General features: G+C 41.1%; 1 protein-coding gene across 1 annotated transcript; it reads left to right on the forward strand.

Moving 5' to 3' along the window:
• The first annotated feature begins 1,043 nt into the window (after nucleotides 1-1,043).
• CCIN (calicin) lies at nucleotides 1,044-3,014 on the forward strand. Its single transcript, XM_007455982.1, has one exon. The coding sequence runs from the start codon at nucleotides 1,157-1,159 to the stop codon at nucleotides 2,921-2,923; it is 1,767 nt and encodes a 588-aa protein (XP_007456044.1). The 5' UTR covers nucleotides 1,044-1,156; the 3' UTR covers nucleotides 2,924-3,014.
• The last annotated feature ends 19,360 nt before the right edge of the window (nucleotides 3,015-22,374 follow it).

The following is a 22,374-nucleotide window of genomic DNA, read 5'->3' on the forward strand; positions in this document are numbered from 1 at the left end:
GTCTTGTTGCTCAGCACGGGCTCTAGGGTGCGCAGGCTCAGTAGTTGTGGCGCACGGGCTTCGTTGCTCCGCGGCATGTGGGATCCTCCCGGACCAGGGCTCGAACCCATGTTCCCTGCACTGGCAGACGGACCCTCAACCACTGCGCCACCAGGGAAGCCCTCTTATTAATCTCTGAAGCGGGTACTATTATTATTCCCATCTCACAGAGGAGGAAACTGAGGTTTAGAGAGAAGTCCACACTTGATGGAGAGAGCAGACCCATCACAACCCCCAATACTTTACAAGCTAGAGACTTGGAAATGTGGAGAGAATGTCCCAGTTTTCGGTGGAACTGAAATAATCAGGGCTTTGAAGGCCCTCCCAGCCCCCAGTACGCAGCTTACTCCTGTGTCCCTGCTCCTGGGAGTGGCCTCCGCCTCTCCCTCTATTTTATAAAGAATGGTATCTGTAACCACAAAGGTCAGAAGCCAAAGGACAGAGCTTTTCTTCTCTGACATCCAGGAGCCTTGGCAGAGAAATGTGCTTTGGGGCCTGAGGATCAGAGACAGAGGAAAGCTGAGTAGTTACGAGCATCCTGGAAGGGTGGGGAAAATCCTACATTACAGAAGGCCTGGGTTCCAGGCCCTGCTCTGCTTCCAATGGGCTGTGTGATCTTGGGCAAGTCCCTTCTCTTCCCTGGGCCTCAGTTTCCCTCCTGTACAATGTACATTCTTCTAGATGATCTAATAATCCCTTTCCTTCCCCCCCACCCCCGGCCTTCCTAACCCTCTCCACACCACCCCTGCCCAAACTGGCTCTGACATTCCAGAAGCAGCCCTGAACTGAGGTTGGAGGTCCCACGTGGGAGTTGGGACCCATCTCTGAGTTTCCTCCTGAGTTCTGGGTCCTGACACTAGCCCCTAGCTGGGCATCTGGCCTTGGCAGCTCAGGGCCATCAGAGGGGAGAAAAGCCCTGTGCCTCTGAGAAAGGCCTCTGGGGGGGCCCTGCATTGTGATGACCTCATCCACTCTGTGACATCATCCTCTCTCCCACCCTCACTCCTCCCCGATCAACTGCTCTGCAAACAACCGTCAGTCTGAATCCCAAAGGCCTGAGAAAGTCTGTGCTCCAGTACCTGCTGCTGATCTTCTGCCTCAGCCAGCAAGAAGCGCCATGAAATTGGAGTTCACCGAGAAGAACTACCACAGCTTTGTGCTGCAGAACCTGAACAAACAGAGAAAACGCAAAGAGTACTGGGACACGGCCCTGACTGTGGACCACCACGTCTTCTTCGCACATCGCAATGTGCTGGCCGCGGTCTCTCCGCTGGTGAGGAGTCTCATCTCCAACCACGACATGAGGACAACTGATGAGCTCTTTATCACCATTGACCCCGACTACCTGAGTCCGGCCACGGTGGCCCAGCTCCTGGACTACTTCTATAGTGGAAAGGTGGTCATCTCGGAGAAGAATGTGGAGGAGCTGCTTCGTGGGGCCCAGTATTTCAACACGCCACGCCTTCGAATTCACTGCAGTGACTTCCTGATTAAGTCCATCCGCCGCGCCAACTGCTTGCGCTACCTCTTCTTGGCTGAGCTGTTTGAGCTCAAGGAGATATCAGACTTGGCCTACTCGGGCATTCGCGACAACTTCCACTACTGGGCCAGCCCTGAGGCCTCCGTGCACTTCATGCGCTGTCCACCTGTCATCTTCGGCCGCCTGCTCCGAGATGAGAACTTGCATGTGCTCAACGAGGACCAGGCCCTCAATGCACTCATCAGTTGGGTATACTTCCAGAAGGATGAGCGGGAGAGGTATTTCAAGAAGTTCTTCAGTTACATCAATCTTAATGCTGTCTCCAACAAGACACTGCTGTATGCCAGCAACAAGCTGATGGGCATGGAGAACAGCTCAGCCCACGCAACCCTGATCGAGAGTGTCCTTGTGGACCACAGGCAGGAGAGGCCAACCAGCCTGCTGAGCTACCAGCGGAAAGGGGCCTTGCTTGATTCGGTGGTCATCCTAGGTGGCCAAAAGGCCCACGGCAAGTTCAACGATGGAGTGTTTGCTTATGTCATTCAGGAGAACCTGTGGTTGAAGCTCTCAGAGATGCCCTATCGGGCAGCAGCACTTAGTGCCACCTCTGCTGGTCGCTACATATACATCTCTGGTGGTACCACTGAGCAGATTTCAGGGCTGAAGATGGCTTGGCGGTATGACATGGATGACAACTCCTGGACCAAGTTGCCCGACCTGCCAATTGGGCTTGTCTTCCACACCATGGTGACCTGCGGGGGGACAGTGTACTCAGTGGGTGGGAGCATTGCCCCAAGGAGGTATGTCTCTAACATCTATCGCTATGATGAGTGCAAGGAGGCCTGGTGCCTGGCAGGGAAGATGAGCATCCCTATGGACGGCACAGCCGTGATCTCCAAGGGTGACCGGAAACTGTACATTGTCACTGGGCGGTGCTTGGTTAAGGGCTACATCTCCCGGGTCGGGGTGGTGGACTGCTTTGACACCAACACTGGGAACGTGGTCCAGTGTATCACCTTCCCCATCGAGTTCAACCACCGGCCCCTGCTCTCTTTTCATCAGGACAACATCCTCTGCGTGTACAGCCACCGGCAGAGTGTGGAAATCAACCTGCAGAAGATAAAGGCCAACAAGACAACTACCTTAGTGCCTCTCTTGCCCAACAACTGCCCCTTGGATGTGTCCCATGCTATATGCTCCATTGGAGACAACAAGGTGTTTGTATGTGGAGGTGTCACCACAGCCAGTGATGTCCAGACAAAGGACTACACCATCAGTCCAAACGCCTACATGCTGGACCAAAACGCAGGTGAGTGGAAGACCCTGGCCCCCCCACCAGAGGCCCTGGACTGTCCTGCCTGCTGTCTAGCCAAGCTACCTTGCAAGATTCTTCAAAGGATTTAAACGGCTTTTTAAGTGGGAGAATAAGTAAATGCATTATTATTCACAATTTAATGAGAGAGAGAAAGAGAAGAAGATGGCCTGTTGGTTCCTTCTTAGTCTTCGTTTGGCCCTAAAGGTGGAGATGCTGGGCTACAGCTACCCGCAGTGGGGGGAAATTCACGGCCACTCTGTCACTGGAGGGATCCAAGCTGAGGCTGGAAGAGTCCCTGATGTGTGGGATCAAGGCATCTCCTGGGTAGTGGCTCCCAGTGGGTGGAAATTCAGGGCTACTCCGTCACTGGAGAGATCCAAGCAGAGACTGGAAGGGAATCCCTGGTGGGTGAGATTGAGGCATCTCCCAGGCACTGGCCAAAGTGATGTCTGGAAGGCCCTCTATTCTATACCCCTGTAGTCACCTTGCAGGCATCTGCTAGACTGACAGTTAAAGCATTTACTTAGAGTTGTGAAGCCTCAGACTCCTCCAACACTCATTTCCCTTGAGTCTGCCTAGGAAGGCAGGGGAGGGCCAATCTCAGGTCTGGGACAGGAGCCTCCCGGGCCGGGGAGGGGGAAGGCAGTGTGAGCCAGGCTCAGGGATGCGGGCAAAGGGAGTGGGGTTGGGATGGAAGGGGAGGCAGGGTTACTTGGCTGTTGTGTTTGGCCACGCAGCTATGGTGTGTTTGTGTCTCATTTGTGGGAAAGTTGGGGGTTTACTTACAATTGTTTCCAGTAAGCAAGGTTCATTGGGAACTTTCTCCAGGAATACAAGTTCTGAGGAGCTGGGGGTGGAAGAGAGGTGAGTAATGGGAGAGAAAAAGGAACCTGCATCTCTGTTGGAGAGAAGATTGGCGATAAGGTGAGATGATGGGATGAGAGATAGGATGGTGTAGCAGTTAGGGGTCTGGACACTAGGGACAGATGGCCTGGTTCAAATACCAGTTCCATCACTTACTGGGTAATCCTGGGAAAGCTATTGACATCTCTGTGCCTTAGTTCCCTTATCTGTAAAAGGGGGACAAGTAAGAGCGCCTACCTAACAGGGTGATGTGATGTGCAAAATGCCTAGGACAGTCCCTGGCATATATTAAAGTGCTGTGGGAGTATTTTTTAAAAAGAAAAAAAAAGAGGAGTGAGGCAAGGGTCTAGGTTCTTGGGTCTTTATATTAAGTTAGGTTCCATAAAATGTTGAGACTCCCTACCTCAAATTCTTAGTGAGCTCTCCTCAATTCTCTTCTTTGGGCTCTTCCCTTTCATTCGTGTACTTGCATGTAATCCTCAACAATTTAGAAGAAACTGACTCACGTCCTCGAACACTATATATAATCCTCATTCACCCATTCACTCCTCCTTTCATGAATTTACTTGTCCACTCATCAATTCACACACACACACAAACACACACACACACACCAGTCACTGAGGCCTCTCTGTGCAGGTCCCTGTGCCAGTGTGTATTACACTTACAGCATGGCTCATTTTGGACTCACTACATACATAAAGCCCCGCAAAGCTAGTGGCGACTGTATTATACAGTGCAGGATACTTTACATATCCTTATGGTTCATATCTGCTCCATCCCCTGCCTTTTCCCACTCAGTCCTACTCCACCTGCCTCAAAGCATCTTCCTGACTTCCCTGACAGGTGGCCTCCCTCTTCAAAGCCTACCCCTCTGCCCAAGTCTTACTTTCCTCCTTGCAGGCCAGGACCTTGGACGTCACAGCTGATACGCTCTCCCCTGGAACTTCTCCCACGTTTCTCACTTCTCCAATCCTGGGCAGCCCCCGCCTCTGCTCACTTCATTGCGTCCCCCAGCTGGAAGAACAGGGTCTTAGAGACCCACACAGCTAAGCCCAGCTGCCCCATCAGCACCCCAGCAGGCTTGGCTGACCCCAGAGTCACCTCTTATGACACCAGATGCCACTCCCTAGTGCTGATTCTCCAAGCTTCTCTGGTGTCCTGGGGCCCGGCCCTTCCTTTCTCTTTCTTCTCAGCCACTTACCTCTCATTCTGCCACCAGAACTCCAAAGAAATAGAGGTCAAATTACCTAGCACCATAAACAATCCGTTATCCCCCAGAGCTTCTGCTTCTTTTCTGCACCTCAGAGGAAGAGGTGTCCTTCCATGATTCAAAGTTGACCCCTCCCTGTCTCTCTTTTTTTTTAATAAATTTATTTATTTTATTATTTATTTATATTTGGCTGCGTTGGGTCTTCGTTGCTGCGCGCGGGCTTTCTCTAGTTGCGGCAAGCAGGGACTACTTTTCGTTGTGGTGTGAGGGCTTCTCATTGCGGTGGCTTCTCTTGTTGCGGAGCACGGGCTCTAGGCACGTGGGCTTCAGTAGTTGTGGCTCATGGGCTCAGTAGTTGTGGTGCACGGGCTCAGTAGTTGTGGCGCACGGGCTTAGTTGCTTCGCGGCATGTGGGATCTTCCTGGACCAGGGCTCGAACCCATGTCCCCTGCATTGACAGGCGGATTCTTATACCACTGCGCCACCAGGGAAGCCCCCCTCCCTGTCTCTCCATTCTGTGACCTCACAACTTTTCAGGGTCCCCAGTGCCCATCTCTCTCCACATCCCCTTCCTGATGTCTTCTCTTCATCCCGTAAAGGTTCTCCTATCAAGGTTCTCCTACTCTGAAAACAAACTCTCCTCAGTTCTGAGGTCCACCTCTTGATATCTGTGCATATCTCTCCTCAGCTGAGCTTCCTAAATGTTGCTTCTGCTCTCTGGCTCCAGACCAATCTCTAACCCACTCAGTCTGGCTTCTGTTCCCACCATGCCACCAAACTGTCTCCTGATGACACTGTCCTCTGTCTTTTTCTTAGCATTCTTTCTTTTCCTTGCAGTACTGGACAGTATTGGGCACTCCCATCTGCAGCAGAATCACTAGAGTGCTTGCTAAAATGGGAGATTTTTAGCATAGTGGGATTATAATTTGATATATTAACCAATGTGGCCTTTCCTTCCTCCTTCCCACATTAAAATTAGACCATGAGGCTGAAGCATCAGCGTTTATCACCTTGAGGAGGCTGACACAGCTGAATGTAGGAATCAGAGTGCAATTCTTTTGTTGCTAGGGGAACTTTAGCAATTCATAGCAGAGATTATGGTCTTGAAAGACATGACTTTTGTACTGCAATCCAGGTCTTCAAACTGGGGTTCATGAAGTCTTCCCAAGGGAAATTCAGACATTCATCGTTTTAAGGGAATCAGTTTCCAGATCCTCAACTTTTTCCTAAAATTGATCTGAGAATACACCTGTGGTGGAGATTTCATTCTAGCTCCCTTTTCCCATCTTCCCTTTCAAAATTATCTGTCAAACATTTTACATACACACACACAGAGCAAACTTTAACCATCCCAAATCTTCCCAGGATGCACTGCCCCGGATGCCACATAAGGGTATAAACGGGTGTCAGTGAAGTGTCAGCGAAAACTCCTTTCATCAGGACACCAATATCCAAAGAAGAGTTTATTGTATTTTTCTGGCTTTTCTAGACAGTGTTTCTGCTAAGGTGTGAAATCTGGTGTTAGAAACTGGGGTATTTTGGTCCAAGTTGGGTTTTTCAGAAATGTTAAATAGCACAATGGTACGATGACATATTTTTAAAAGCTTTATTGAGGTGTAATTCACATACTACAATTCACCCATTTAAAGTGTAGAATTCAATGGCTTTTATATATTCACAGAGTTGTACAATCATTGCCACAATCAATTTTAGAACATTTTCATTGCTCCAAAAAGAAACCTTGTACCCCTTACCTGTAACACTCCAACCCCCTCATTTTCCCAGCCCTAGGCAACCACTAATCTACTTTCTGTCTCTATGGATTAGCCTATTCTAGACGTTTCATATAAAATATGACCTTTTTCCTAGCTCTCACTTAGCATAAGGTTTTCAAGGTTCATCCGTGTTGTGGCATGTGCCGGTACTTCATTCCTTCTTACAACTGAATATTATTCCACTGCGAGGTTATACCACATGGTACGTATCCGCTTATCAGTTAGTTGATGGACATTTGGGTTGTTTCCACTTCTTGGCTATAATGAATAGTGTTCTATGAACATTTGTGTACAGGGTTTTGTGTTCACATATGTTTTCATTTCTCTTGGGTATATACACAGGAATAGAATTTTTAGATCAAATTTTAACTCTATGTTTAACCATTTGAGGAACTGCCAGACTGTTTCCCAGAGGAGCTGCATCATTTTACATTCCCACCTACAATGTATTAGGGTTCTAATTTTTTAGTGATTTTTTTTTTTTTTGGCGGTACGCGGGCCTCTCGCTGTTGTGGCCTCTCGCATTGCGGAGCACAGGCTCTGGACGCGCAGGCTCAGCGGCCATGGCTCACGGGCCCAGCCGCTCCGCGGCATGTGGGATCCTCCCGGACCAGGGCACGAACCCGTGTCCCCTGCATCGGCAGGTGGAGTCTCAACCACTGCGCCACCAGGGAAGCTCTCACCAACACTTCTTATTATCTGTCTTCCCAAATATAGTCATCCTAGTGGGAGAAAGTAACATCTCATTGTGGTTTTGATTTGTATTGCCCTGATGCCTAATGATGCTGGATATCTTTTCAGGGGCTTATTTTTGATTACAGTTGTTTAATAACCTTGCCTCTTCTGTGCTCAACTGTCAGCAGAGAAAGTATTACTCCTGAGGAAGAGTTCTGTGAAGACAAAACAAAGATAGCAAGGCTCAGAAACATGACAGTTGTAGTGCATTATTTCATTCAGGCCACAGAATCATGACAAGTCTCTATGTGTTATTTCATTCAGGCCACAGAATCATGACAAGGCTCTATGCCTTCCTACCTAGCCATTTATCTTAGAATATTTAAGATTTTAAAAAGTATGTTAGAAAATATCCACTACCAAGCATGTCCTCTCTGCATTTTCACCATTCTCATTAATAAGAAAGCACTCCCATTCTCCTGGGTCTATTTGCATATTTGGTACCATTTAAAGGATGACATAAAAAGTTCTACATTTACTTTCCTTTTTAAAAATTTTTTTAAAAATTTATTATTTAATTTATTTATCTTTGGCTGCATTGGGTCTTCGTTGCTGCGCACGGGCTTTTCATTGCAGTGGCTTCTCTTGTTGTGGGCCGGGCTCCAGGCACGTGGGCTTCAGTAGTTGCGGCTCATGGGCTCAATAGTTGTGGCTCGCGGGCTCTACAGTGCAGGCTCTGTAGTTGTGGCACACGGGCTTAGTTGCTCCACGGCATGTGGGATCTTCCCAGACCAGGGCTCGAACCCATGTCCCCTGCATTGGCAGGTGAATTCTTAACCACTGCACCACCACGGAAGTCCCCCACATTTACTTTCAAAAGAACAGTGTTATATCTTTGAGCAAAAGTAAATATATCAACTGTAAGTTAGAACGCTTATTGGGAATTCCTTGGCACTCCAGTGGTTAGGACTCCGCCCTTTCATTGCTGAGGGCCTGGGTTCAATCCCTGGTCGGTGAACTGAGATCCCTCAAGTGCACAGCATGGCCAAAAGAATTACAATTAAAATTTTAAAAATCAAAACAAAATTTGAGACTTCCCTAGTGGTCTAGTGGTTAAGACTCTGTGCTTCCACTGCCGGGGGCACGGGTCTAATCCCTGGTCGGGAAACTAAGATCCCACATGCCATGCAGTGCGGCCAAAAATAAATTTGAAAAATTTTATTATTAGAATGCTTTATTCAGACTTGTAAGAAACATTTGAAACCTTTTTTATTAGGGATATAACACACATAGAAAAGTGACAATACATAATTGTATAGCTTAACGAATTATTGTAAATATTGTAAATATCCATGTAACCACTATTGAGTTCAAGAAATATCATATTGCCAATACCTCAAAAGTCTCCTATGTGGCCCCCTTCCTGATTATATCCCTTCTCTCCCCTCTGACCTTTATGATAATGGCTTCCTTGCTTTTCTATATAGTTTACCATCTACATAAGCATTTCTAATACACAGATTACTTTAGCCTGTCCTTAAACTTTACATAAGAGAATTGTACAGTGTGAATTATTTTGTGTCTGGCTTCTTTCAGTCAAATTGTTTTCACAGTTGATCCATGTTGTTGTATGTAGGTGTAGTTCTTCCCATCGCTCTTCTGTATAGTTTTCTGTCATATGAACGTATCCTTTCATTTATCCAGTCTCCTGTTGATGGACATCTGGGTTGTTTCCAGTTTGGACAATTACAGGCAATGCTATTCTTGTGAATGTATCTTGGTGCACGTGTACTCAAGTTTATCTGGGACATATACCTAGCAGTGGAATTGCTGTCTTCATTTCTAGATAATGCCAAACTATTTTGCAAAGTGATTGTGCCAATTTACATTGCCATCAGCAGTACATGAGAAGTCCTGCTGATTCTACATGCTTGCCAGTACTTGGTATTGTCCGACTTTTATTATCGCCGATCAGATTATGAAGTATTATCTCCATGCAGTTTTAATTTGCATTCTCTTGATTGATAATTATAGGTTAAGCACCTTTTAATGTTTATTGGACATTTGGATTTCCTCTTTTGTGAAATCTTTGCTTTTTTTCTATTTGGTTGACTATTTTCTCTTTTTGACTTGTTGGAATTCTTAATATATACTGGATATGAGTCCTTTACCAGTTTCAAATGTGGTAAATATCTTCTTCCACTCTGTGGCTTGCCCTTTCACTCATAATGGTATATTTTAATTTTAGTTAGTCTGATTTGTCTTTTTGGTTACTGCTCGTGATACCTGAGGAAACCATTCTCTACCCAGAGGACATGAATATCCCATATGGATATATAATTGTAACAGTACCAATTTTCCCACTTCTCTGCAGTGCCACCTGCATTGTAAATCACATGTCCTTACGTGGGTGGACATGCTTATGAGCTCTCTTATTCCATTAGTCTATCCGTCTGACCTTATGCCAATACCACAGCCTCCATTTCTATAGCTTTAACATATCCTATACAGTTTAGAATTCATTTGTCAAGATCCCCCCCAAAAAAACTTTTGGGATTTTGGTTGTGATTGCAATGAATTTACAGATCAATTTAGGAAAATTTTATATATTTAGAATATCAGTTTTTAAAATTCACGGACTTGGTATGTTTCCATTTTGGGGAGACTTCTTTAATTCCTCTTAAAGTTTTATACTTTGTAGAGATCTTACACAACTTTTGTTAGATTTATTCCTAGGTACTTGATGTTTTAAAATTAACAAATGTTATTAAAATATATATAGTTATGTATATTATATTCTTTTAAAAATACGTAGTATTCTTTTAAAAATTCATTTCCTCTTTTTATAGTTAGTCTATAGAAATACAGTTGATTTCTGTATATTCATTATGTATTTAGCAGATTGTAGGAGATGTTTAGATATTCTAGATGTGAGCCCTTTATCAGTTGTACATGTGGCAAATATCTTCTCTCCACTCAATATGAATCACAGCTCTAAATGTAAAATGTAAAAGTACAAAACTTCTGGAAGAAAACATGGACAAAATCTTTGTAACTGGGGGTTAAGCAAATATTTCTTAAGTATGACACCAAAAGCATGATCCATTTAAAAATTGGTAAATTGGACCTCATCAAAATGAAAAACTTTTGCTCTGGGAAAGGCACTGCTAAGGGGGTGAAAAGACAAGCCACATATTAAAGAAAATATTTGCAAATCACCTATCTGGCAAAGGACTTGTATCCAGAATATAGAAAGAATTTGTAATAATTTATTTGGAGATATTTCCATAGTTTCCATATACACAATTATATCATGTATAAATAATGACTTGGTTTTTTTTAAGGAAGTTCCGTCTATTCCAAGTTGCTAAAAGATTTTATTGTGATAGATGTTGAATTATCAAATATTTTTCTGAATCTATTGAAATGAGCATGTTTTTTCCTTGTTTTAGGACAATTCACTTTTATTAGTTTGTCAGTGTAAAACCATCCATCCATTCCTGGGATAAACCTAACTTGCTTATGACATATTACATATATATTTTTATATAAAATACAATATACATTTATATAATTATTAGCCTCAGTAATTATATAATTTCTTTAAAATATTACCGGATTCCATCCACTATATAATATTCACTCAGGTTTTTATTTGTAAAGTTATCATATGGGGCTATTATAAACGGTATTTTCAATTTTTTAGTTTCTAATAATACACTGCTAGTACTATATAGAAATACAATTGATTTTTGTGTGTCGACCATATACCTTGCAACTTTGCTAAACTCACTTATTTTAGGAGTTTATTGGGTAGATTTCTTGAAATTTTCTATGTAGACAATCATGTCATCTACAAATAGGGACAAATTTATTTCTTCCTCTCTAATCTGTATGCCTTTTATGTCTTTTTCTTGTCTTGCTCTGCTGGCTAGGACTTCCAGTACAGTGTTGAATAGGAATGATGAGTGGGAACATCCTTGACTTATCCCTGATCCTAGGGGGAGAGCATTCAGTCTTTCACCATTAAATAGGTTTTTCATAGATGTCCTTTATCAGGCTGAGGAAGTTCTGCTCCATTCCTAGTTTGCTGAGATTTTATAAAAAATGAATGTTGAATTTTGTCAAATATTTTTTCTGTGTGAATTAATATAATTATGTGAGTTTTATTCATTAGACTGTGAATGTGGTGGATTACAATGATTTATTTTGCAAATATTGAACCAGCTTTGTGTCCTGGGATAAGCTACATTTTGTCATGATATATTGTTCTTTTTATATGTTGCTAGATTCAGTTTGCTAACATTCTGTAGGATTTTTGCATCTCTGTTCTTAGGGGATATTGATCTACAGTTTTCTTTTCTTTTTTGGTACTACCTTTGTCTACTTTTAGCATCAGAGTAATGCTTGCCCCATAAAATGAGTTGGGAAGTGCTCCTTTTTCTCTCTCTCTCTTTTTAAAAACTTTTTATTGAAATATAGTTGATTTACAATATTGTGCATTTCTCTCTTTTTCCTTTCCCCTGGAGACATTGTGTAGAATTTGTCTTACTCTTTTAAATATTTAGTTGAACTGGCCATCAATGCCATCTGGTCTGGAGGTTTATTTTCATGAAAGGTTTTAAGCTACAAACTCAATTTCTTAGATAGTTATAGGACTGTTTAGAGTATCTATGTCATCTTTGGTGAGTTTGAGTAGCTTATGGCTTTCAGGAATTTGTCCATTTCACTTAAATTGTCAAATTTATGTACATGGAGTTGTTCATAATAGTCTCTTATTATCCTTTTAATGTTTGCCAGGTCTTTCATTCTGTGATAGTGGTAATTTATGTCCTCTATCTTTTCTTGCCAGTCTTCTGAGAGATTTATTGAATTTTTTCAAAGAGCCAGCTTTTAATTTCATTAATTTTCAATTTTTCAGTTTTCAGTTTTATGGGTTTATGCTCTTATTATTTCTTTCCTTCTGCTTGCTTTGAGTTTATTTTGCTCTTCTTTTTCTAGTTTCTTAGGTGGAAACTTAGATTAGTTACTTGAGACCTCTCTTCTTTTCGAATATAAGCGTTTAATACTATAAATTTCACTCTAAGAACTACATCCCACAAATTCTGTATGTTTTATTTTCACTTATTCAGTTCAAAATATTTTCCAATTGCCCTTGAGACTTCCTCTTTGACTCATGAGTTATTTAGAAGTGTGTTGTGTAATTTCCAAAGGTTTGGAATTTTCCTAATATCGTTCTGTTTGCGATATCTACATTAATTCCATTATAATCATACATTGTACTTTTTCCAACTATAATTGTGGATTTGTGTTTCTCCTTTCACTTCTGTCACTTTTTGCTTCATGTATTTTGAGATCGTTGTTGCTTTACATACATATTTAGAATTGTAATGTTTTCTCGGTGAATTGATCCTTTTATCTTTATGTAATATATGCCTTTATCCTTTGTAATTCCCCTTGCTTTGAGTCGACTTTGTCTGACATGAGTGTTTGCATGGTATATCTTTTTTCATCATTTTACTTTGAATCTATCTATATTATTATATTTGAAGTGAGTTTCTTATAGGTAGAATACAATTGGTTCCTGTTTTGTTATTCTTTCTAACCACCTCTGTTTTTTTTTTCCATTGGTGTGTTTAAAACACATTTAATGCAATTGATTGATACGTTTGGATTTAGGTCTATCTTTTTATTTTTTCTCCCTTTACCCTCTTTCATTTGTCTGCCTTCCTTTGGGTTATTTGAAAATTTTTTTAGTATCCCATCTTAATTTATTGTGTTTTGACTATATCTCTTTGTATAAAGGCTTTATGGTTGCTTTAGGGATTACAATGTACATACTGAACTTAGTAGTCTTTAAACATTTTTTAAATTTTATATTGGAGTATGGTTGATTTATAATGCTGTGTTACTTTCAGGTGTACAGCAAAGTGATTCAGTTATACATATACATATATTTTATTCTTTTTCAGATTCTTTTCCCATTTAGGTTATTACAGAATATTGAGTAGAGTTCCCTGTGCTATATAGTAGGTCCTTGTTGATTATCTGTTTTATATATAGTACTGTGTATATGTTAATCCCAAACTCCTAATTTATCCCTCCCTCCCACCTTTCCCAATAGTCTTTTTTAAATTAATATTTTCCTACTTCAAGTGGAATATAAAAACCTTACTGCCATATAGATCCTTTTACTTTATATTATATCCTTTATATTATAGTTGTTTATATATTATACCTACAAACATTGAAAACCCCATCAGACACTGTTGTTTTTTTGCTTTCAAATATCAAGCATATTTTAAAGAACTCAAGAGAAAAATAATAGTCTATTGTATGTACCTAGATATTTATCATTTCTGTCACTCTTTCTTCATTCCTGATGTATCAAGTTTCCTTTTGGTGTCATTTCCCTTTTCTCTGAAAAACTTTCATTAGCACTTCTTTTGGAACATGTCAGCTGGCCATGAATTCTCTTACTTTTCCTCCTGAGAATGACTTTATTTTATCTTTATGAAATCTTCATGAAATATTCACTGAAGGTGAAATATTCTCACTGGATATAAAATTCTAGCTTGATAGTTCTTTTTTCCAACACCTTAAAAATGTTGTGCCACTTCCTCTGGCCTTCATGGTTTCTGATGAGAATTCAACATTCATTCAAATCATTGTTCCCTTGTCAGTAATGTGTTATTTTTGTCTGGCTGCTTTCAAGATTTTTAATTTTCTTTAGCTTTCAGCTGTTTTATCATAATGAGTCTAGATATAAATTTCTTTTGCTTTATTTTGTTTGGGATTCACTGAGCTTCCCCCCCACCCCCCCGCTGAGCTTTTTGAATCTGTAGATTTATGCCTTTGACAAATTTGGCGAGTTTTCAGCTCTTATTATTTCAAATATTTTTTCCAGCTCTGCACCCTTTCTCTTTCTAGGAGTCTGATGGAACGAATGTTGGACTTTTTGTTGTGGTTCCACAAGTCCCTGGGGCTCTTGTCAGCTTTTTTCTTTTTTTCCCTCACTGTTCAGACTAATATCTACTGATCAATCTTCATGTTCAATAACTCTTACCTCTGTCATCTCCATTTTGTTTTGGAGTCTATCCAGTGAGTTTTTAAGTTTGTTTTTAAAATCTTCCAGTTCAAACATTTCCATTTTGTTATTCTTTATATTTTCCATTTCTTTACTGAAACTTTCTAGTTTTCCATTTGTTCCAAGGGTGTTTACAGTTATTTGTTACAGCATTTTTATAATAGCTGATGTAAAGTTTTTGTCAGATAATGCCAATATCTAAGTCATCTTGGCATTGACATGTGTTGATTGACTTTTTATTTGTGAGTTGAGATTTTCCTGGTTATTCTTATGCCAAGTAATTCTAGATTGTATCATAAATATTTTGAATACCATGACATGAGACTCTTGAGTCTTATTTAAATCCTATGAAGAATGTTGATATTTTTGTATTAGTATGCAATTGACCTAATTAGTTTCAGGACATAAGTTCCAACTGACCTGTTGTGAGCTGTGGTTAGAATTTCATTTCAATCTTCAAAGATTTTGCAATGGTATTTGGATCTGTCCCATGTTTGCACAACCCAGTGGCCAGTCTGGGACCTGGATGATGGTAAATTCAGTTCTGTAAGTCTTTTATATGCTGACTAAGACCAGATCAACCAAACTAAGGGCTGAGCCGAGGAATTTGTAAACAATTTTTTATGGGGTCACTCTCCCAAGCTCCTCACTCTCTATGATCTCCCTTGTACTCTTCAGTTCCCCAGGGTTACTCGTTTTGATTCGCCAGCCAGAGTAAAGTAAAAGCTAGAGCTTTATTAGCCCACTCTGCCACGCATTTTCATAGCTGTGCCTATGTCTGCGGTCAAGTGGCAGAGGACCAGAGGATAAAAAATGGTGAGCTCATTGCCAGTTCAGAGCTCCATATTTCGGTCTTCCTCAATTTGCCAGAGTCCTTTTCAGAGTCCTCAGATAGCTTCTGCTCCGTTTATTCTGGCTAGGTTTTATAGCTGCATTCAGTGGGAAAGACCAAGAGGGATGTGCTTACTCCATCCTACTCCCACTCAGGGTTTTTTCAACTATATTCATGAATGACTTCGCCTATAATTTTCCTTTCTCTTACTGTCTTTGTTGGGTTTTGTATCAAGATTATGCTTCCCATAAAATGAGTTAAGACGTGTATTCTCCTTTTTAAAATTCTCTGGAAGAATTTGTGAAGACTGGAATTTTCACTAATGAAGCCAAATGGAATTTTCTTTGTGTGAAGTGTTTTAATTTATTAAGATGTTTTTACTAGTTATAGGAATGTTCAGTTCTATTTCTCCTCGTGTTATTTTTAAGTTGTATTTTCTAGGAATTTCTCTATTTCATTTACATTTTCAAATTTATTAACATACAATTGTCTGTATATACTTGTATGATCTTTATAATGTCTTTAGACTCTTCAGTGATCCTATTTTTATTCCTGATTTTGAATTTTTAAAAATTTTTTATCAGTCTCACATAGGTACCTTTATGACTTTGGATAGCCAGTAGTTTCTTAGATATTACCAAAAACATAAATAACCATCATAAAAATTAAAAACTTTTGTGCCTCAAAGGACACCATCAAGAAAGTGAAAAGACACAAATGGAAAAAATATTTGAAAAGCACATATATGACAAGGAACATGTATTAGAATATATAAGGAAGTCTTACAACTCAGTAATAAAAGGGAAAAAAAGCAATTTAAAGATGGGCAAAGGATCTGGATACATTTCCTCAAAGAAGATACACACATAGCCAACATGCACATGAAAAGATGCTCAATATCATTAGCCATCAGTGAAATGCAAATCAAAACCACAATGAGATGCCACTTCTTACCCACTAGGATGGTTATAATAACTTTAAAAAAACAGATAAGAAATATTAGTGAGAATGTGGAAAAACTGGAACCCTCAAACAATGTTGATGGGAATGTAAAATAGTACAACCACTTTGGAAAACAGTCTGGCAATTTCTCAAATGATTGAACATGCAGTTACCATATGACCCAGTAATATATATACTGGGTATACACACCCATTAATTTCATTCCTAGGTATACATACTCAAGAGAAATAAAAACATATATGCACACAAAAACTTGTACATGAATGTTTATAGCAGTATCATACATAATAGTTAAGAAGTGGAAATAACCCAAATGCTCGACTCATAAATAAATAAATGTAGTATATCCATATAGTGGAATATTATTAAGCCATAAAAAGGAATGAAGTACTCACACATGGTACAACAAGGATGAACCTTGAAAACATTATGCCAAATGAAAGAAGCCAGTCACAAAAGACCACATGTTGTATAATTCCATTTTTATGAAATGTCCACAATAGGCAACTCTACAGAGACAGAAAATAGAAAATTAGTTGTTGCCTAGAGCTGGGGGATTTGAGAGTACTGAGAAGTGGAGACTGAAAGTACAAAGTTTCTTTTGGGGGTAATAAAAAGGTTCTAAAATTGATAGTGGTGATAGATGCACAGTTCTGTGACTATACTAAAAGCCACTGAATTGTATACTTTAAATGGGTGAATTGTATGGTATGTGAATTTTACCTCAATAAAGTTATTAAAAAGATACCATGCCTCTGTCTCGGTCATTCTTTCTTTCTTGGATTACTCACTCTGGAGGATGTCAACTTCTGTGTCATGAGCAACCTTTTGGAGAGGCCCATGTGGCAAGGAACTGACACTTCCTGACAACAGCCACGTGAGACAACCTCATGAGAGATGCCCCTCAGATTCCTGACCCTCAAAAACTATGTGAAATAATAAATGTTTGTAATTTTAAGGTACTAAATTCTAATTACACAATAGATAATACAAGCCCATCAAGATCTTTAAGACATGAAGTTCTAATACAATTTTACTTTTTATATTTAGTAATATTTAGTAATTATTTATAAAATTTTCTGGTATATTTCATTGCTTTGGTTAAATGTATACTAATAATAATGGTGTCAATGCAAAACAAAATTTTAACATTCAGAGCCTTATGGTCATAGGATATTTTAAAAAGTTAATTATATTACATATTTTTGTTACCAGGAAGTATGATAGGGGCAAGTGTTGGAATGGTAGTATGTGTTATGGAGCAAAAGTAAGAATATGAAATTTAATATTAATGAAAGGCTTTATCATTTTTTAATGGATTATGGTGAGTATCAAATCACTATGATATTTAGATGCTACCAGATACATTTAGAAGAGCAATGCAATTATTTTATTTGAAAGGATCTCTATTACAAGATATAAGAAATTCTATCCCTTGCAACTAATTAAGTTATGAAAAAAATTAGATGTCAATTTAAAAATGCACACGAGGCATGTAGATTTTAAACAGTTCTTTTAGGGAGCGTTTTTTGTTTTTTTTCTTTTTATCTTGCTTGGAGTTCATGGTGATTCTCTTAAATCTGTGGTTTGATTTCCTTTACCAATTTTGGGAAATTCTTAGCCATTTTCTCTTCCAACATTGCTCCATTCTTTCTCTACTCTCCTTGCTGAAAAATTTTGTTTAATTAATTAATTAATTTATTTTTGGCTGTGTTGGGTCTTTGTTGCTGCGCGTGGGCTTTCTCTAGTTCTAGTGAGTGGGGGGGCTACTCTTTGTTGTGGTGCGTGGGCTTCTCATTGTGGTGGCTTCTCTTGTTGTGGAGCACGGGCTCTAGGCGTGTGGGCTTCAGTGGGCGTGGCATGCGGGCTCAGTAGTTGTGGCTCACAGGCCCTAGAGCACAGGCTCAGTAGCTGTGGCGCACGGGCTTAGTTGCTCCACGGCATGTGGGATCTTCCCAGACCAGGGCTGGAACCTGTGTCCCATGCATTGGCAGGCAGATTCTTAACCACTGCACCACCAGGGAAGTCCTCTCCTTGCTAAAATTACATTATAAAACCTGTCCCTCATAACCCATGTTTTTTATGCTCTTTTCTGTAGTTTTCATCCTTTTGATTCTGTTTCAGCTTGGATATTTTTCTGCTCTGTCTTCTGGTTCACTAATTCTCTTTTCAGCTATGTCTAATCCACTATTAAACCTATCCATTGAACTCTTAATATCAGACACTGTAAATTTTAGTTCTCAAAATTTTGAACTGCTGAAATTCTCATTATTTTAATTCCTTGAAGTCTTTAATCATAGCTAGTTTAAAGTCTAGGTCTGATAACTCCATTATCTGAATCCTCTGGAATTTCTATCATATGCCTGTCCTTGAAAATATTTCTGAATGTGTTTTGTCTTTTCATGCTTATTTATTTTTGGATGAAATTTTTTTCTGTCAGAGAGAATTTACTCTTGCTTTTGGCAGGCAGCTCTAAGGTAAGGGGACTAGAAAGCCTGGATCATTTTAATTCAGTCAAGGCCTTTTCCCCCTTTATTCCTAGTTAGTAGCCCTTTGGGGTCCCAACAGAAAGCCTGGTACATTTATCAGGGCCCCCTCTTCTTGGTAGGCCCTCAACTATTTTCTTCTCCCAGACTTGTTTATTGAAAACTCTACTCAGTTTCTCAGCCTCTGCTTTTACAACTAACAGTCTCCTTGAGAGGAAAAATGGCTCCAAATGCTAGGCTCACTTTTCTTGGCTTCCCTCCCCTTCTTGAACTTTGGCCCACAATTCCTCACTGCTTTGGTAGTCCTCTGATGCCTTCAAAGAGATTTTTAAAACTTTTTTCCCAGATCTTCTAGTTGTTTTCAGCAGAACAGTTGGCCCAGAACAACTTGCCCACCATTGCTGGAATTAGATCCTCCTCTCTCCTGAACGTCAGACTTAGATTTCCAATATCCTGTGGAATGTCTCCTGAATATCCCACAGGTCCCTCGTGCTCAATATGTCCACACTGAACTCTTCATTTGTCTCATCTCCTCCCATTCCACACAACTGGCTTTTCCTGTTGTGGCTATTTCTGTTCATGGTTTCACAAGCTATAAAAGTTATCTGTGAATCTCCTCTCTCTCTCTCTGTGCCTCCTCTCTCTGCTATTACCAAGTATTATACTATGTATATTACCTCCATTATTTTCCTTCCACCTAAGCCCACTGCTCTGTTTCCTAGAATATCATCCTTGGCCCCTTGCATCTCCCTCCTGAACCACTGCAGCAGTCTTTCCTAACTGTCCTCCCTGTTTTTAGAACCCTCTGCCATGCTAACTGCCTGAGCTGCCAGAAGATTCTTCCAGAACAGGGTTCTGACCGAGTCATTGGCCAGGTAAGGTCCGTCAAAGGCTCCCCACAGCTTCTGCAAATGTAGTAATAATCCTCACCTGGGCTCTCAAGTCCTCCATGATTTGACTCCAACACACTTTCTTCAGCTGTATCCATTTACTTTCCTGATCTTCCATCACCTAGCCAAATCACTTCCCAGAGCACAGCCTGCCCTTCTTCCTCTCCATCATATATATCTCACAGCCCTTCTCCTTTGAGATCCATCTCAAATACCACTCCATTCCAGCACCAAATGTTTATTGAACACTTGCTATGTGCCAGGTATAATGCTAGACCATAAGAATACAAAGATAAGTAAGGCATACATGGCCCCTGCCCTCACCCCAGCAGATCTACCTTCAATTATTCCTCTACTAAGCCCTTCAGGCCCAGCCAAACTAATTTACTCTCTGTCCCCCAAACATGCCAAGCTATGAGAGATAGACACTGCACTTATCTCCCGTATGAAACTTTTCTAGGACTTCTCAACCAAATGTGACTCGCCTCCCTTCCTCTTTTCAGTTCTTTGCCTGCTCACCACTGCCCTCTCCACACCCATACCACATCACCATTTGCACCTATCTTAGAGTAATTTGTATGCATTTCTTACCACCCTTCTTCTGGATCAGATACTTTTTGGCTTTAGAGAGTGGGGTCTGTGTCTTAACCTCTCAACCAAGACCCATCAGACGTCACTGTGTGGCCCTTGGTCTGGCTCTGGCAGAGTGATGAGGAAAGACCCTGCACAGTCCAATCTCTGCCTCTCCCTAGAACCAAGAGTTCTTCCCAGCTGTGTCACCCAGTACTTCCCTCACCCCATCTCTCCCACTCCAGGCCAGGAGCTCCCCTCCTTGTGTATACTTCTAGCTACCTTCTGGATATCACCTAAATCTTCTTCTCTGTCTCCTGGCAATTAATGGAACTCCCCCAGAGAGCATAAACTAGTGGCTTTGGTGATTTCAGGTATGATTTATGATCTCATCCTTTCCCCCTGCAACTCTCCCAGTCCCTACCTCTTGTGGTAGGCAGGGACTTCCCATCAGTGCTCCCTGGATCATCGAAGTCCACATCACTGCCCTGCCTGGACCTTTGTCATGCCACTCCTCAACTTCTTTCCCACAGCTTCTGTTCCCATCCATCCTGCACCCAGGGATCAGATTAACCTCCTAAGCAGCACTTTGATCAAAGCATTCCTTTTTCTGGAACCTTCCATAATTTCCTATTGCTAATAAGCCTCTTTAGCATGGACTGCATTCAAGACCCCAGCATATGTCTCCATATTTACCTTCAATTATTCCTCTACTTAAGCCCTTCAGGCCCAGCCAAACGAATTTACTCTCTGTCCCCCAGACATGCCAAGCTATGAAACCTTGCACAACTGTAACATTAGGCCGCCAGGAGTAACTCTTCTAAACCTTACCCAAATATCATAACTGAACTCCAAGCCACCTCCCCTGTGAAGTCATCCCTAAACACCGCAGCTGATTTCCTCAATTTTGAGTGAATAAACACTTGCTGGTTTTGCATGATGAGAGATGGTGCCCCCTCTAGCAAGTGACTCTCAGGACAGCTTCCCCAGAGTTACGTGCTTGCCCCCGAGAGAATGCTGTCTGTCCCTCAGCTACTACTGCTGTGAGCAACCAAAAGTTGTCTTCCTTGGGCCCTCTCAGGGTAGTCCCTGTCCCTTATCCTCCTAACAGGGGCAGGATATATTGTTTCAAAGAGAAGAGGAACGTGAAACTACTTGATGCATTGTTGCCAATTTCTGTTAGGGATGAGTTCATTTATGTTAGGCATGAGCATTAAAACAAAAAGAGGGGGGAAACTGAGTCAGGTGCGGGCCCTAAAATTTTAAATTTCTTAAATGATTTTCTTCAAAACTTTCCTACACTTCATACTTTAAACGACTTTAAAGGTAAATACATGCTATAAGGAAGCAATTACCCTTTTGGGTCAACAAAGATCAGTGTATACTTTTAGGAACCACTTTCTTGTCCCTTGCTGACTACCTCTGGAGGCAACTTTGACCTCTGGCTGGTTCTTTTGGCTTGTTTCTGTTTTCGACTTTTTAGGGTGGTGGTGGTGAAGGAGAAAGGTCCTTCTTTTGGCCAGTGGATAAGCCCCTCCTCAACATGAGCACGAGAAACTGGAATCACTGGATTATCCTCCCTAGGGTGTAGACAAAATTAACTAGCCATGTTATTAACATGTCCCTGATTTAAAAGAAATACCGACAGCACTTTGTTTTCTAAGCAAGTTCCTGCTGTTCTTAGGTGGGAAGGGTGCGCACATATAAGATGTTGTGGCTAGTACCATTCGGGATTGCTCAGGAGACCTGGGTTCCCTCTTGGCCACTGACTCCCTGTGGGACTGACCCCTCATGGGGGCCTCAGCTTCCCTACGAACCCGATGATCCTTAAGGAATTTTTCAGTCCTAGAAACTTCTGTCTAGCTCTGAAAAGAGTACTGGCTGCAAAAGGGCTTTGTATAAGGGGATATATTCGCCTTTTTATAACAATACTATAGGGGAGAAACGTCAGAGTGTATTTGAATTGATTACATTTAAGTCAGGCGGCTCTAGGGGAGAAAACAACCCAGACTGGGTCAATGGGTTAACAAATAAAAATCTTTCTAGAAAGCCAGTACACAGCCGTAAAAGGAGTCAGTTTTCCCAGTAATCCTGGGAGGGAGATAGCGCAGGATTCTTGTTCCCATTTTACAAATGAGGAAACTGAGATTCAGAAAGCCTAAGTGGCTTGACTCTTCTGCAATCG

Source organism: Lipotes vexillifer, unplaced genomic scaffold (genome assembly GCF_000442215.2).
Source record: "Lipotes vexillifer unplaced genomic scaffold, Lipotes_vexillifer_v1.1 scaffold920, whole genome shotgun sequence".
NCBI classification, from domain to species: Eukaryota; Metazoa; Chordata; class Mammalia; order Artiodactyla; family Lipotidae; genus Lipotes; species Lipotes vexillifer.